General features: G+C 43.6%; 1 protein-coding gene across 1 annotated transcript in view; it reads left to right on the top strand.

Moving 5' to 3' along the window:
• Window positions 1-15,962, top strand: part of CIBAR1 (CBY1 interacting BAR domain containing 1) — a 276,006-nt gene that overhangs the window by 183,666 nt on the left and 76,378 nt on the right. Inside the window, exon 7 of the mRNA XM_033934820.1 lies at window positions 15,544-15,657. Coding sequence (XP_033790711.1) covers window positions 15,544-15,657 — 114 coding nt within the window. The remainder of the gene's footprint in view (window positions 1-15,543; window positions 15,658-15,962) is intronic.

The raw sequence follows: 15,962 nt of genomic DNA, 5'->3' as shown, positions 1-15,962 counted from the left end.
GGAATGGGCCTTCATCCTGCCTCATTCGTTAGGGGGGGAGGGAACAGGCGGCCGTGGCTGCTTTACCTATTGCAGCAGGGAGATCCCTATTGCAGCAGTGGACGTCAGTTACAGAATTGGGTTTATTTTTGGCAGGTGTAGGCCCAATTCTGTATAGGACGCCCATCCCGGCGTCCTATACAGAATCCGGGTCCTAGTGTATTGAATCCTACAGGGACTAACAGAAATAAAATTATCGAAGGTAAAAATCTAATCTTCCACTATTTGTCATCAGAATACATGTATCACAAACACTAATACACAAGAGCCCAGAGAACAGAGCAACTAATAAAATGTAAAATAAGGAGGAAAAAGCCTCAGATCCCAACCTTCACCTGACAGACAGGTGACAAGCATAGCAGAGTAAACCTCGGGGCATAAAAACCTCCTCATATACAAATTAAATTGGTGCTCTGTGCATTGCAAGTAAATAAAATTTTTTAATCTTTGGAATTTCAGTGGCTTATCTGTCTCTCCGAATATGGCCAGCATTTCACATTTATGGCTTCTTCAGAGTGTGAATACACTGCATAGACCTAGCAGCAATAATCATAACTTCAGAAAACAGATACATGCATACACATAAGTGCTGAAAAATATATTAACTATATTGTATAAAGAGAAAAACAAATGTACCTGTATTGTCAGAAACCACTTCAGTGGTGACTTGCTTCTTCACAAACATGGCTTCAAAACATTCAGGACTGAAAAAAGAGAAAGGGGAGAATCGATGTCATATATGTCAGCTCTAGCATTGCTAGCAATCAGCATTTTCAGTTAGCCTAACCAGTGTCAGCAAAGGCCTATGGGCGATCATATCATTCATGTCTGACCTTAGGGAATGTCATTGCAGATAGCCTTAATTCAATCAGTGCTTAGAGGACCTGGCAGTAAAAAGGTGCTAAAGACATTTAAGAGGTATTAAGAAGCTGTGTTAATGTCTGGTGCTTCAGATGGACAGCTTACAATGGGTCCAGGTGCATAGATATTGTCAGAGGCATACTGGAAATTACATTTGACTCCAGTATATTCTTCTCCAGTCTAGCACACCTCACTCGCCTTCCTGGTCAGTGAAACTAACTATTGTTTCAGACAGTTTACTAAGGATTGGATACTTAACTTCAATAGATTCTATTTGTTATAAAAATCCCCCTTCTCTCTATCTCTGGAATCTGAAGATTGGAACATCACCCCCCCCAAACACACATATACCCCTTTCTCTCTCTACCTCTCTGTCCTCACAGCATCTGTTCTCTCTCATTCACAAGAGCACAGAAGCAGTCCCTGTAATTGTAAAACTTGTATCTATCATTAATTGTAATGCTTAATTGTAACTTTTATTCATCTTGCTTTCTCTGCACAATATATCTATTCTTTATGCAAACACTGTTAGTGGTCTTTGTGAGTAATTTTACTTCCTGGTGAATCTTCTGTGAGGGTATTGAACTTGGGACCACGGATTGTAAGACCGCTTCAACCATAACCCCTCTAAACCTTACATTTTGGGGGGGTCCAACCTTACATTTTGGGGGCTCGTCCAACCTTACAATATCCTCATTTCCCAAAATGCACCTGCTTATAAGGCAAAGGATAACAGAAATATAATTGGAAGCTGCCTCAAATTTCCTAGACTGAGTGCTGACCCCCCCTCCCCCCCGGAAAGAACCCCCCCAAAAACCTTCCAAACCAGCTTTTGATTTAATCCATCAAATATCTTTCAGTCAAGGAAAAAAAACTAGCTGGAAAAGACAGGCATCTGCAATGCCTAGATGAAACAAAAAGCTCAGTAGAAAAGCTCAATTCAAGCTTGTACATTCTATCTCACCAGGTCTTAACAATTCTATCCAGGAGACCACAAACATTCACTGAGGAAATGCCAGATGTCATTAACAATATACTTAAAATAATACATAAAACTCAATAAAATAGACTCCATTCCAGCTTTTGATTTAGGGCTCCTTTTACTAAGGTGCACTAGGGCTTTAACGCGCGGAATAGCATGTGCTACATCTTAACACCAGCATTGAGCTGGCGTTAGTTCTAGAAGCGCAGCGCGTGGTAATTTCCTGCATGCACTAAAAACACTAGCGCACCTTAGTAAAAGGAGCCCTTAATCTTTCAGGTTCTTCCCCGTTCTTTCTGTGAATCCACTTTTGTTCACGTTGTAACAAAAACTGCCTTCTGTCTCCCAAGCAATCAGGAACAGCGTCTAAAACACAACGGTGCAAATCAGAAAAACTGTGGTTGAATTCCAAGCACTGTAATACCATAGAAGCTTGTAGTTTAGTATTATGCAAACAGCTTTTATGCTCTGTTGTACATGTCTTAAAAGGATAAGTAGTCTGTCCCACATATATTTTTGGACATGGGCATATCACTGCATGTACAACAAAGGTAGAGGAACATGAAGTATTGTGTTAGAAGAAAAACTTCTTCCCAGTACAGGGATCCCTAAATCATCCTTCACTTTCTAATGTGATATTGCAAATTTGACAATTGTAGCATCTATGATGACTACCAACGGCATTTGCTGTGGTGTATGCCAGTGTCCTATTAACAAACAAAAGGGAGAACTGTGGAACCGATGTTCTGAATAAAAAGTTTATTAGTACATAAAATACATGAAACTAAACAATAGAGCTAATGTACAAATAAATCAAGTTGTACCCAACGAGTCACAATTAATGTAGTTACAAACAAGTCACAATCAATGTGACTACTGTAAGAGATGGTGTAGATCTAATAAATCTCAATAGATGTAACTGCATATCCAAAAAATAATGCAGACCCAACACGGTCTGTGTTTCAGCTAAAATAGCCTTCCTCAAGGGACCTAAAAATGTATATATATGTTGAAAAATCATTTTATGCTACAGTGAAATAATGGACATAGTGGTAGAGAGAAAATATATTTGTTTGTTGTCTGATTTTGTATGGATGTTTGTTATGTATATTATGGGGCTCATAATTAAAATAAATAAATAAAAAAGTCTAAAAAGTGGCCTAAATAGGTACTTGGACGATCAAAAAGCCTGATCGTCTAAGTATCCATAACCAAAGCTGATTTAGACATATCTAAAACCAGCATAGGCATTTCCCCTGCCTCTAAACGCATAGAGCGAAAAGAGGCGTTTTTAGAGGAGGGGAAAGGGAGGGAGGTGTGCCGACCTACACTTAGTTGTACAGCAGGTATAACCAAACCTTTTAACAGGTTGCCTAGTCGGCACTTAAAGGTTTTGACTTAGACCAAATCAAAACAGGTATAAATGCCGAAAAGGGCCAGCTGAGCTGATGGCGGATGGCGCAATCAACTCAGCGGCCCGGCAACCTACCCCCCCCCCTCTATCGCGGCAGGAGAGATGCCTCATCTCCCCTGCCGCAATAGTGATACCACCAAGTGCCGCCAAACGCGGCACTTGGGATCGCTAAAGCGGCAGGAGAGATAAGGCATCTCTCCTGCAGCAATCCACCACTCCCCCGACATGATCCGGGCAGGAGGAGCTCAACCCCTCCTACCCTGCAACATCCCCCCTTGACAACGATCCGGGCAGGAGGGAGCCCAAGCCCTCCTGCCCAGGTGACCCCCACCCTGCTAACTACGAACGGGCCAGGAGGGAGCCAAAGCCCTCCTGACCCGGCGACTGCCCACCCCACTGATACGATCTGGGCAGAGGGAGCCCAACCCCTCCTGGTCCGGAAACCCCCCAAGCACACTCGATCCAGGCAGGAGGGTGCCCAACCCCTCCTGCCCAGGCAACCCCTCACCCCCACTAAGATCCCAGGCCCTCCTGCCCTCGACGCACCCACTTCCCACAATTGCCCATCCTGGAACCCCTGATCGGCCCCCAACCCACGAGACTCCCCCCATACCTGTAAAATTCTTTGGACGGACAGACGGGTCCCAAGCCCGTCCATCCGACAGGCCTGCCATCCCTCGAATGGCGGGCCTGTGGCCTGAGGCGCCTGGGCCAACCGGAATCAGCCCAGTAGCCTTAGGCACATGGGCCCAACCTGGTAAGAACCAAACCTGATTCCAGATCCCCACATAATAAACAAACAGGTTCTGCCTTCAGCCCTCTTATAGGTTCTCCTAGATCTCACCATGAAGCCACCTCCTTGGCTCCTTCTTCTCTTACTCTGCTCATTTACCAACACTACTCACTGCCTGAAACCTCTCCTCCCCCCCCCCCAATCTACTCGACTCCACAAATGTCAGTAATACTTGCCCTGGCCTCAGAATCCCCGCGCTGGTGCGCACCAGAATTCACCCCTTCAAAAAAGCCCCCGAGGAGTTAACTATTCCTCTTTAAAGCCCGTTCCCCCTGCCAGTCTACCCAATCTCGCTTCTGACTCCCTCACCCCAGTCCCAACACTCTACTGTAACGCCAGATCAGCTTACAACAAGACCCAAATACTAAAGGACCTACTTGAGGACTTCGACCCTGGATTCCTGTGCATCACAGAATCATGGATCGAAAAAGACTATTTATTCACACAAAATAAACTCTGCTCCTATGGCTACCATGGCCTCTTCTCTCCCAGAATTAACCGGAAAGGAGGGGGCCTTGCACTCTACAAATCTTTCTTCGACGTTCAGCTCCTCGAAAAAGGTAGCTACACTTCACTAGAATATATGTTAACTTCAGTCAACGACAAACTCCACCCCCACCCATTGGGTATCTTGTTACTATACCGGCCACCATCTCCCTGGAATAAATCCTCCAAACTTGTACTTGAGACCATTACAAGTGCTTTCCTAAAATTTCAGAGATTACTGATCATTGGCGATATTAATCTCCACCTAGATGACAACACCAGCAAAGATGCAACCAAATTCAACAACTTCCTCTCTAAGTTTCCTCTCTCCTGCGTCCTCTCCAACCCATGAAAAGTGGCATACACTAGACATCATCAGCTTTCTCAACCTGACCGAGCACAAAACTTCTGCCGAAGATGCTCGTTGGGAACATGTCCCCTGGTCCGATCACTTTTTAGGTTCTTTCTGACTCCTCATTTTCATATCTCACCTTGGATCTCCACCTGTGCCACAAATTCTATTACCTTCCGCAAAAAAAATTACGAGCGAACTGTTCTGGACTCAATTTCTCAACCAGCTTCCCTCCTGCCCTAAGCCTGTTGACCCAGAATCCAACCGGCACAACTGGGTAAACCTCTCCGAGACTACCTATTGTGCTCTTGCCCCTCTATCTACTAAATCTATCTCCTACTCCGTAAGGCCCCTTGGTATCTCCCGTACCACAGAGTACTGAAGCAGATATGTCGAGCACTGGAGCGTAAATGGAAAAAATATAAATCCCCCTTCAGACAGACAGTCTTGGAGGGACAATATCAAGTTTTATAACACAGTACTAAAAAAAGCAAGCAAGAACTTCTATGGTGATAAAATCTCCAGACCCAACAACCAGAGTAGTACACTGTTTAACATCTGGCGCACCCTAACCTCCAAAAACGATTCCACCATTCCCCCCTCCACCCCATCAGCAGACAACATAGCAAAATTCTTCAACGAAAAGATCACTACCATAAGGAGCTCCTTCCCACCAGCAGTCTCCTACAATTCTCTGGCTCCCAGCGACTCTAACCCTATCCCAGCAGACAGATCCTGGACTGCCTTTGAACTCGTATCCGAATCCCAGATCTCTAAACTCTATCTCAAACTGAAATCCTGCAAATATGCCCTGGATCCATTCCCTTCCTACCTTTACAAGAACATTCCCACGCAGGCCATTTCATCCCTCACCAGACTTATAAAGTCTGCTCTACTATCGGGCCTATTCTCCGCAGAAATGGGACATATTGCCTTGACCCCATTACTGAAAAAAGCTGATCTTGATCCTTCCTCACCATCTAACTACCGTCCCATAGCAAATATCCCTCTCCTGACCAAAATGCTAGAGGCCATCATATCTACCCAGCTCTCATCTTACCTAGAGAGATTCTCCATTCTCTTATCTTACCAATACGGCTTCAGACCCAACTTCAGCACCGAATCCCTACTGGTCTCATTAATTTCAAAGGTGCAACAGCTTCATTCTCATAATAAGTTTGCTGTCTTATTACAATTCGATCATTCTGCAGATTTTGATGTCGTCCACCGCGAAATTCTAATTTATCAACTTTCCGAGATAGGCATCGACTCCACAGTTTTAGAGTGGTTCTTGAATTTTTATGATCCCGCTCCTACACTGTTAACACAAATGGCACCACGTCCGCACCTTGGAAACCGACTTGCGGAGTCCCGCAGGGATCACTCCTATCCCCTATTCTCTTCAACTTCTATATGTCTTCCCTGAAACTCTTCCATCTATCTTCCCTTGAAACACTCTATACATATGCTGATGACATCCTTGTCCTCCTCGAGACAGACTCAAACCTTACCAACCTTCCTGAGAACATAACAGCATGCATAACGAAACTCCAATCCTGGTCCCTCTCAGTACAAATGCAACTGAAGGAATCCAAAACGAAACTACTCTGGCTCGGCCCAAAATTAGAACAGCTGCCTACCCTCTTCTCACTGCCTTCTGGCGCCACACTGCAGCTTGAGTTCTCAAGCAAAGTTCTAGGCATCATTATCGAGTCTTCTCTTTCCTTCAATGACCATCTCAACTCCTTGGTAAAATCATGGTTTTTAACCTCCACATGCTGAAGAAAGTGAGAACCTGCTTCCACCAAAAACATTTTGCCATCCTTGTTCAATCTATCATCCTCTCCAGACTAGACTACTGTAATTCCATTTATCTAAGTCTAACTAAAAAAAGTCTTCAAAGACTTCAGCTAATTCAGAACACCGCGGCCAAGTTGATCTTCACAAAAAGCAAATTTAACCATGTTTCCCCACTTCTGTCCAAACTTCACTGGCTTCCAGTAATTTCCAGGGTTCATTTAAAATGTGCCTGCCTAGCTTTTGAGATCCTACATGGCATCCTCCCTCCCCTAATTCCACTATCTTGGAACTCCTTGAGTCCTGATACCACCAGGTCCACCCAAAAACTTAAACTATCCTTCCCCTCGCCAAAAGGTATCCTCTATGCGGGAAAATTGGGGAATTCTCTCTTCTTCATAATCACAGGGCTTTGGAATAATCTTACTGCCCCACTACGGAATCTGGGCTCCTTCCAACTATTCCGAAAGCACCTGAAAACTAGTCTATTCACAAAAATATAATGCTCTCTCCCCCTCTATACTCATCCTCCAACCCCATTATGCTGTTCTTTTCTATATTAAGCTCTTGTAAACCATGCATTACATTACATTACATTACATTAGTGATTTCTATTCCGCTTGTGCCTTGCGGTTCTAAGCGGATTACATTAGAAGATGGCTGGTCATTTCCAGGCGATGACAATACAATTATTTGTATAACTTTACAAACTTTGCATACCTAACTTTACATAACTTTTCGTACATAACTTTACATAACTTTACGTGGTGTTACTTTGTGTTACTTTACATTATCCTTACCGTGCTTGCATAACTTGCATTAAGTTTACATAATTTATCTTACATAATTTATCTTACATAACTTTACAAGACTTTACGTATAGTTATTTTATGTTATTTTACCTTATAATTCCAGTACATTGCATAACTTACATTACATGATATTACCAGGCATAACCTTATGTTATATTACAACGCATAACCTTATGTTACATTACATAACATTACAAAGCATAATCTTATGTTACCAAAAGATCGTCTGTTCCTAGGTTTTTATATCTGATTTTTCGGTATTTGGGGAAACTGTGTTTCTAGATATGAATTGGCTTTTCGCCCGTTGCTACTAGATTAGATGTTGCCTATGGGGACGAGATTGCAGTTGGTTGTGAGTTGCAGGAGGTTATGAAGGGAGAGAAGAAGATGGTAGATTATAATATTGGAATATGTTTTTTGAATAGTATGGTTTTTATATCTTTTCGAAACGCTTTGTAGTCCGTAGTTGTGGTCAGCAGCTTGGATATGATGGGGTCAATTTTCGCGGCCTGTGTAGCAAGTAGATTGTCATATAGCTTTTTGCGTTTTGTGCCTTTGAGTGAGGGGTAGGTGAATGGGGTCTGGGTTCTCCTTACTCTAGTTGAGAGGTTTCGGGTTAGGCGGCTGTTTAGGTAGAGAGGTGCTGTTCCGTTTAGTGCTTTGAATAATAGACAGTATAGTTTGAATTGAGTTCTTGCTTGTATCGGTAGCCAGTGTGAGTCGAGGTAGGCATTAGTGATGTGATCGTATTTTCCTAGCGAGTAGATAAGTCTGAGTGCTGTGTTCTGTACTGTCTGTAATTGTTTGGTCATGTAAGCGGGGCAGGGTAGGTAAAGGCTGTTGCAGTAGTCTACAAGTCCTAGTACAAGTGATTGGACTAAGATCCTGTATTGTGTTTTGTCAAAGAATTTTCTTATTTTTCGCAGGTTGCGCATGGTGTAGAAGGCTTTTTGGATGGTTTTGTTGGTATGAGTCTGCATTGTGCATCTCCTGTCTATCGTTACTCCCAGGATTTTGAGTGCTGGCTGTATTGGGTATGTGATTGCGTTTGTCATCAGATCAGTTAAGGTAGGTTCTTTGTCTTTTTCTAGCAGCAGGAATTTGGTTTTATCCGTGTTCAGTTTCAGTTTGTGGTTGGTCATCCATGTTTCTACCGTTTCCAGAGTTTTTTCCAGTCGTCCTGATGAGTTGGGGTCTTGGGTATTGAAGGGGAGAAGGATTGTTATGTCGTCTGCGTAGCTGAATGAGACTATATTTAGGGAGTCTAGAGTGGTGCCCAGTGAGGATACGTAGAGGTTGAAAAGTATGGGTGATAATGGAGATCCTTGTGGTACTCCACAGGGGTTTGACCAAGGGTCAGATATGTGGTCTTTTGTCTTTACTTTATAAGTTCTAGTTTTAAGGAAGCCTTGGAACCAGTTGAGTACCAAACCTGTGATCCCTATGGCGTCTAGTATCTGGAGTAGTATGTTGTGATCCACTAGGTCGAAAGCTGCTGAAAGATCTAGTTGGATAAGTAGTATCCTGTTCCCTTTGCTGAGGTGTTGGTGGACTATATCCATTAGAGATACAAGTAGTGTCTCTGTGCTGTGGTTTTTTCTGAATCCTGATTGTGGTGGGTGTAGTATGTTGTGGTATTCTAAGTAGTTGGTGAGGTATTGTGCTACAAGACCTTCTTGTAGTTTGATATATAATGGGATTGAAGCGATGGGTCTGTGGTTGGCTGGATTATTGTTTGGAGCTTTGGGATCTTTCGGTATGGGGGTGATAATAATCTCGCCTAGTTCTGGTGGGAAGTGACCATCTGTGAACGTGGATTGTAGCCAGTTCATGAGGTTAGCTTTGAACTTGATGGATGCGGTTGTTAGCAGGTACGATGGGCAGCTGTTTAGGTCACAAGAAGTTTTACTATATTTGTTGTATAGTCGAGTCATGTCGTTCCATTGTACTTTGGGGAAGTTAGTCCAGGTTCTGTCAGCTACTATGGCTTCATCTATTGTTGGTGTTGTTGTAATCTCATCGAGGAGGGTTAATGATTTGTTGAATGTGGATCTGATATTGGTGATTTTGTGCTTGAAGTAGTCTGCTAATTGGTGGGCTGAAGGTGATTGGTTTCCTTGAGTAGCTAGGAAAGGTTTGGTGTCCGTGAGTTTTCTTACAATATTGAAGAGTATTTTTGAGTCTGGGTTTTCAGTGCCTATTAGTTTGGAGTAGTATGCTTTCCTTTTTTCCTTTAGTTTGATGTTATATTGTTTGATTTGGATTCTCCATGCTACTTTTGTTTGGTCTTGTTTCTGTTTTTTCCATCTTCTTTCGAGGTGTCTGCATTGTCTTTTTAAATGGAGAAGTTCGGCGTCGAACCATTTGTCTGAAGGTCTACAGATTTTGTTTTTTGTTTTTATTGGTGCTAGCTCGTTCAAAGTAGCTTCGCTAAGGGTACGCCATTGGGTTACAAATTCTTTGGAGTTGATGTGGTCGAATGCTGGATCTACCTTCTCCCAAAATGTAGTAGGATTGATTTTCTGTCGTGTGTTGATGTGGATTTTTTGGGGTGCGGGTTTGTGGTTGTTTTGAGCCCAATTTATAGTGAAAGTGTATTTGTAGTGGTCAGACCAGAGGGAGGGGTGCCATATACCGTTGGATGTGTGTATGTTTTGAGTGTCAAGGTTATGGGACGTGAATGCTGCAATGTCCAGTTGGTGGCCTTTTTCGTGTGTGGGTTCGGGGTTAAGTATCTGATAGGATAGGGTATCGAGATATGAGAGTATTCCCTCTACTTGTTTGGAGGAGTGGTCTTCTAGATGGAGATTTAAGTCTCCGAGGAGTAAGTTGTGGGTGGAAGTTAGTGAATTCTGGAGAATGAATTCTTCGAGTTCTTGTTTAGATGTGGACCATTTCCCTGGTGTGACATAGCATAGAATGCAGGTCAGGTTTCCGGAGAGAGTGTTATCGGAGAGTTGACAAGCTAGAAGGTCTAGGTGTGGAGATGAGTTCTTGGCTAGGACTTTTAAGTTAAAGTTGTTTTTTACTATGATGGCTAACCCTCCCCCTCGTTTGTTTTCTCGACAGACAAGCTCTAATTTATATCCTTTTGGGCAGAGATCTATTATGCTTGGGTCGGAGTCTGAAGTGATCCAGGTTTCAGCTAAGAATAGGCATCCTAGATGATCTTTGATTAGCCAATCTTTGATTAATTCCACCTTTGGATTGATTGATCTTATGTTCATGTAAGCACATTTTATTGGTGTGAAATTTGTGAAGGAGAATTGTGAACTGATTGAGTTGAGGAAAATTCTTGGGGGTGTCAAGTGTTTATGGCTGTTTGTCTTGGGTTTTGGCGGAGGTCGTTTACCCCAGAGTGTTGGGATGCTTTCTAGGCTGGAGTTAGGACATGGTGTCAGAGTTCTGAGGGAGTGGGGTTTCCTGGCTGGTGGAGTTTGCCTGAGGTCTGTTGTAATGATTGGGATGGAGTAAGTATGGTAGCCTGCTGTTTTCCAGTTGGATATGAGGAGGCCGAGCAACAGAAGGACAAGCAGGGTTTTAGGAGGGCTGGTTGCCATTGTTGGTGAGTAAGGTTGCTAGGGCGTTAGTTGCTAAATATACGATGAGAGTGATCTGACTGGTAGGATTATCTCTTAGTTGTTGCTTTATCTTATTTTGGGGAGCTGGTGAACTGCTTGTTTCTAGTTTGCTTCACTACAGCCGCTTCACGAAGGCGCTCACTAAGGCGCATGCGCCTTTGTCGTGCGCCTTCGTCGGCGCGCCGAACGGCTGCGCGCCGTGGGCCGAGCAAATTTCAAAACGATCTGTCCCTCGCTGGTCACGGGAGAGGGGCGGAGCGGAGCTCGCACGCTCTCCTCTCCTCGGATCTCCGGCGGTGGCTGAAACGTCCCTGCAAATGGCTGCGCGCCGTGGGCCGAGCAAATTTCAAAACGATCTGTCCCTCGCTGGTCACGGGAGAGGGGCGGAGCGGAGCTCGCACGCTCTCCTCTCCTCGGATCTCCGGCGGTGGCTGAAACGTCCCTGCAAATGGCTGCGCGCCGTGGGCCGAGCAAATTTCAAAACGATCTGTCCCTCGCTGGTCACGGGAGAGGGGCGGAGCGGAGCTCGCACGCTCTCCTCTCCTCGGATCTCCGGCGGTGGCTGAAACGTCCCTGCAAATGGCTGCGCGCCGTGGGCCGAGCAAATTTCAAAACGATCTGTCCCTCGCTGGTCACGGGAGAGGGGCGGAGCGGAGCTCGCACGCTCTCCTCTCCTCGGATCTCCGGCGGTGGCTGAAACGTCCCTGCAAATGGCTGCGCGCCGTGGGCCGAGCAAATTTCAAAACGATCTGTCCCTCGCTGGTCACGGGAGAGGGGCGGAGCGGAGCTCGCACGCTCTCCTCTCCTCGGATCTCCGGCGGTGGCTGAAACGTCCCTGCAAATGGCTGCGCGCCGTGGGCCGAGCAAATTTCAAAACGATCTGTCCCTCGCTGGTCACGGGAGAGGGGCGGAGCGGAGCTCGCACGCTCTCCTCTCCTCGGATCTCCGGCGGTGGCTGAAACGTCCCTGCAAATGGCTGCGCGCCGTGGGCCGAGCAAATTTCAAAACGATCTGTCCCTCGCTGGTCACGGGAGAGGGGCGGAGCGGAGCTCGCACGCTCTCCTCTCCTCGGATCTCCGGCGGTGGCTGAAACGTCCCTGCAAATGGCTGCGCGCCGTGGGCCGAGCAAATTTCAAAACGATCTGTCCCTCGCTGGTCACGGGAGAGGGGCGGAGCGGAGCTCGCACGCTCTCCTCTCCTCGGATCTCCGGCGGTGGCTGAAACGTCCCTGCAAATGGCTGCGCGCCGTGGGCCGAGCAAATTTCAAAACGATCTGTCCCTCGCTGGTCACGGGAGAGGGGCGGAGCGGAGCTCGCACGCTCTCCTCTCCTCGGATCTCCGGCGGTGGCTGAAACGTCCCTGCAAATGGCTGCGCGCCGTGGGCCGAGCAAATTTCAAAACGATCTGTCCCCAAGCTTTATAATTATGGAGCGGATGCGGTATATAAACTTAAGGTTTAGTTAAGATGTGAATGTGAACAAATAAAAGAACGATGTGAATGTGAAACTGATCATTCCTGTGTGAGAGGTAAAATGAGTGATACATACCAAAAAGTGACAACTGTCTTATTTGAAAACAGTTTATAGAATTCTAAAAACAATGAAATCTGAAATAAGAAGAAAATAAAAACATACATACAAAGGGTGATATGGCGTGCAGGGTAATAAAACAATAAGATGCACAAGAGGTGCCAAAAACTCTAATATGATATACCTTTTAAGACAAAACTATATCAACTATTAAAAAGTATCGGACTGCTAAATAGCCATAATATATATGGAGACAAAACAGAATAAAATGCATAACTGTAAAAAACAAAAAACAACAACAAAGAGCACATGAAATGGTCAAAATATGGACAACAAAAACAGAATGAATACCTAAAAAAACATAGGAGAGCAAACCAAGGTCACCTATTTGGATATCCTCAGTTCTCTAAAATATGTATGAAGCAACTGCAATAGAATGCACATGAAAGAAAAAACATATTTATGAAGAAACTAATAAGACATACAAACCGACTACAACTTCTGATAGAATATATGTCGGCCTTGCAAACAGTAAAGATTCCTCAGGGAACAAACGATAAATGGGGAAAAAAAATGGAAGAAGCACACCAAGATACTCAAAGTCAAAAATACCTTGAAACAAACACTTCATTCTTGCACGCAGGTAGTGTAAAGTGAAAATGCCATGGAGCTGCCATGGATGAAAAAAATAGGCACTGCATAATGGTGTCATCAATGCACAATGTGGTATGGCAGGTCGAAGGGAACAAATAGCACAAGCAAGGTGAAATGCCACAAAAAATAAAGAAAAACAAGACCCAGAAGAACGAAACAACCAGAAAAATTTTTTTTATTAGGATTTTATATACCGCCTATCAAGGTTATCTAAGCGGTTTTTACAATCAGGTACTCAAGCATCTTCCCTCTCTGTCCCGGTGGGCTCACAATCTATCTAACGTACCTGAGGCTATGGAGGATTAAGTGACTTGCCCAGGGTCACAAGGAGCAGCGCGGGGTTTGAACCCACAACCCCAGGGTGCTGAGGCTGTAGATCCAACCACTGCGCCACACACTCCTCCACTCTAGTGAATAAAAGGAAAAGTACAAGGGGGATGAGATGGACAAGAACTTGTGAATAGGAGGACACAACCTAATATATAAGCCTAGGGATGGGTGGGATGAGGGGGCAGGAGGCCTCAAATCTGTGAACATGATGTAACTCTGGAAACTATCTCTAAAAGATGTCCTAGAAGTCAGTATATTCTTTATAGAAATCCATGTTTCAAGTCAGATGGTGACCCAAGTAGAGAGACAAATATAGTTAGATTGAAATGAATGCAACTTTAACAGGATCAGTTTGTATGAGGGCTCCTGGAGTCTATTCAGTGGCTAACAGATTTGCTAAAAGACTGGAAAGATAGCAGGTAATTAGAGTCTCAATGAGAAAAAAAAGTCTGGAAGAGTGCTAGAAACATTTTACAATTTCAAACTGATTAAACATTTCTTAGAAAAATAATACATACTTTTTAGAAATCAATGTTTCAAGTCAGAAGGTAACCCAAGTAGAGAGAGACAGATATACAGTCATGTGAAAAAATCAGTTTTTTCTTAAGAAATGTTCACATATCGATGTCAAATCTTTTTTTTTATTTATCTCTAGAAAAGAAAGTGATGTAATTGTAGGTAAACAACAAAAAATTTCCTTGATTTGCTCATGAAACAAAAGATATTCACAAAAATGTGTATTCTAACTGAGGAATAAATTAGGACACCCTCACATCAAGTGCACATGATTAGAAGGAGGTTTGCCCTACTTAAACCTCAGACATTTACGGCCTCTTTTACAAAGCCACGCTAGCGGCCCCGCTATGCTAACGGCCCCGAAGCCCATAGAGATTTAAAGGGCTTCAGGGCTGTTGCCGTGCAGCTTTGTAAAAAAGGCTGTTAATTTGGTGCTCATGGCTACTGCGGTGAGAGTGAACACCATGGTGAGATCAAAAGAGCTGTCTGAGGCCTTCAGAAAGAAGATTGTGGCAGTTTATAAGTTTGGTAAGAAATTTTAAAAAGATCTAGAAAGAATTTGACATTAGCAATTCCACAATCTGGAAAATAGTGTACAAATGGAAGACTTTCCAAACAACTGCTAACATGCCCAGGTCTGGCCGTCCAAGCAAGTTGACCCCCAGAGCACACTGCAAAATGCTAAAAGAAGTCTCCAAAAACCCTAAAATGTTATCACGGGTCCTACAGCATGCTCTTGCTACTGTTGATATGAAAGTGCATGCCTCTACAATCAGAAAGAGACTGCCCAAATTTAACTTACATGGGAGGTGTGCAAGGAGGAAACCTTTGCGCTCTAAGAGAAACATAAAGGCCAGACTGAAGTTTGCCAGAGAGAATGTAGACAAACACCGGGACTTCTGGAATAGTTTTCCATGGACAGGGATGCTGTGGGGTGATTTGAAATGGGTTGTACATGCAAGAAACCCCTCAAACATCTCACAACTGAAAGAATTCTGCATTAAAAAGTGAGCCAAACTTTCCTCAGACCAATGTCATAGACTGGTAGATGGCTACAAGAAGCGTCTCACTGCAGTTATTTCAGCCAAAGTGGGTAACCTAGTTATTAGGGTGTAGGATGTCCTAATTTATTCCTCAGTTAGATTCATGAGTAAATCAAAGAAAACTTTTGTGTTTACCTGCAATTACATCACTTTCTTTTCCAGAGATAAATTTAAAAAAAATTTTATATTGATATGTAACAAGAAAGAACTGAATATTTCATGGGGTGTTCTAATTTTTTCACATGATTGTAGCTAGATTGTACTACAAAGGAGTGCATGACGTCTTTGTGACGTAAGATAAATCTTTTCTTCAGATAAAAACAAATTTGTTGAATAATTTCTGTTTTTTTCTAGAAAACTTTCTGTGAGTTCATAAATATTGAAATGTCATTCCATGCAAAAGCATTAGAGATATACACTGCTGCCTATCAACATATAGATAACATTGATGAGGAGGAAGATATACAGGTAAGAGTCTGTATATATTGTTTAAGCTGTAAGCCATGTAGGTATGGTAGTATTAGAGAGCAAGATTTAGATATGCATTTAACAACGTAAGATACTAAATAGTATGTCAGTGGCATGAAAGAGGTACTATAAGGTTCATTTTCAGCAGCATGGTTACATGTTTTATCCTAGGACAAACAAGCAGCATATTCTCACATGTGGGTGACATCATCCATGGAGCCTACTATGGACAGTGCAAAAGTGTATTGCCTCTTTAAAAATTTTCAAAGTCTTGAGACTGCCTATACCATGCATGCGCCTGTGCC

The sequence above is a fragment of the Geotrypetes seraphini genome, chromosome 2 (assembly GCF_902459505.1).
Source record: "Geotrypetes seraphini chromosome 2, aGeoSer1.1, whole genome shotgun sequence".
Lineage (NCBI taxonomy): Eukaryota > Metazoa > Chordata > Amphibia > Gymnophiona > Dermophiidae > Geotrypetes > Geotrypetes seraphini.
Note: the sequence above shows the minus strand (reverse complement) of the source record. Positions and strands in the feature narration are given on the sequence as shown.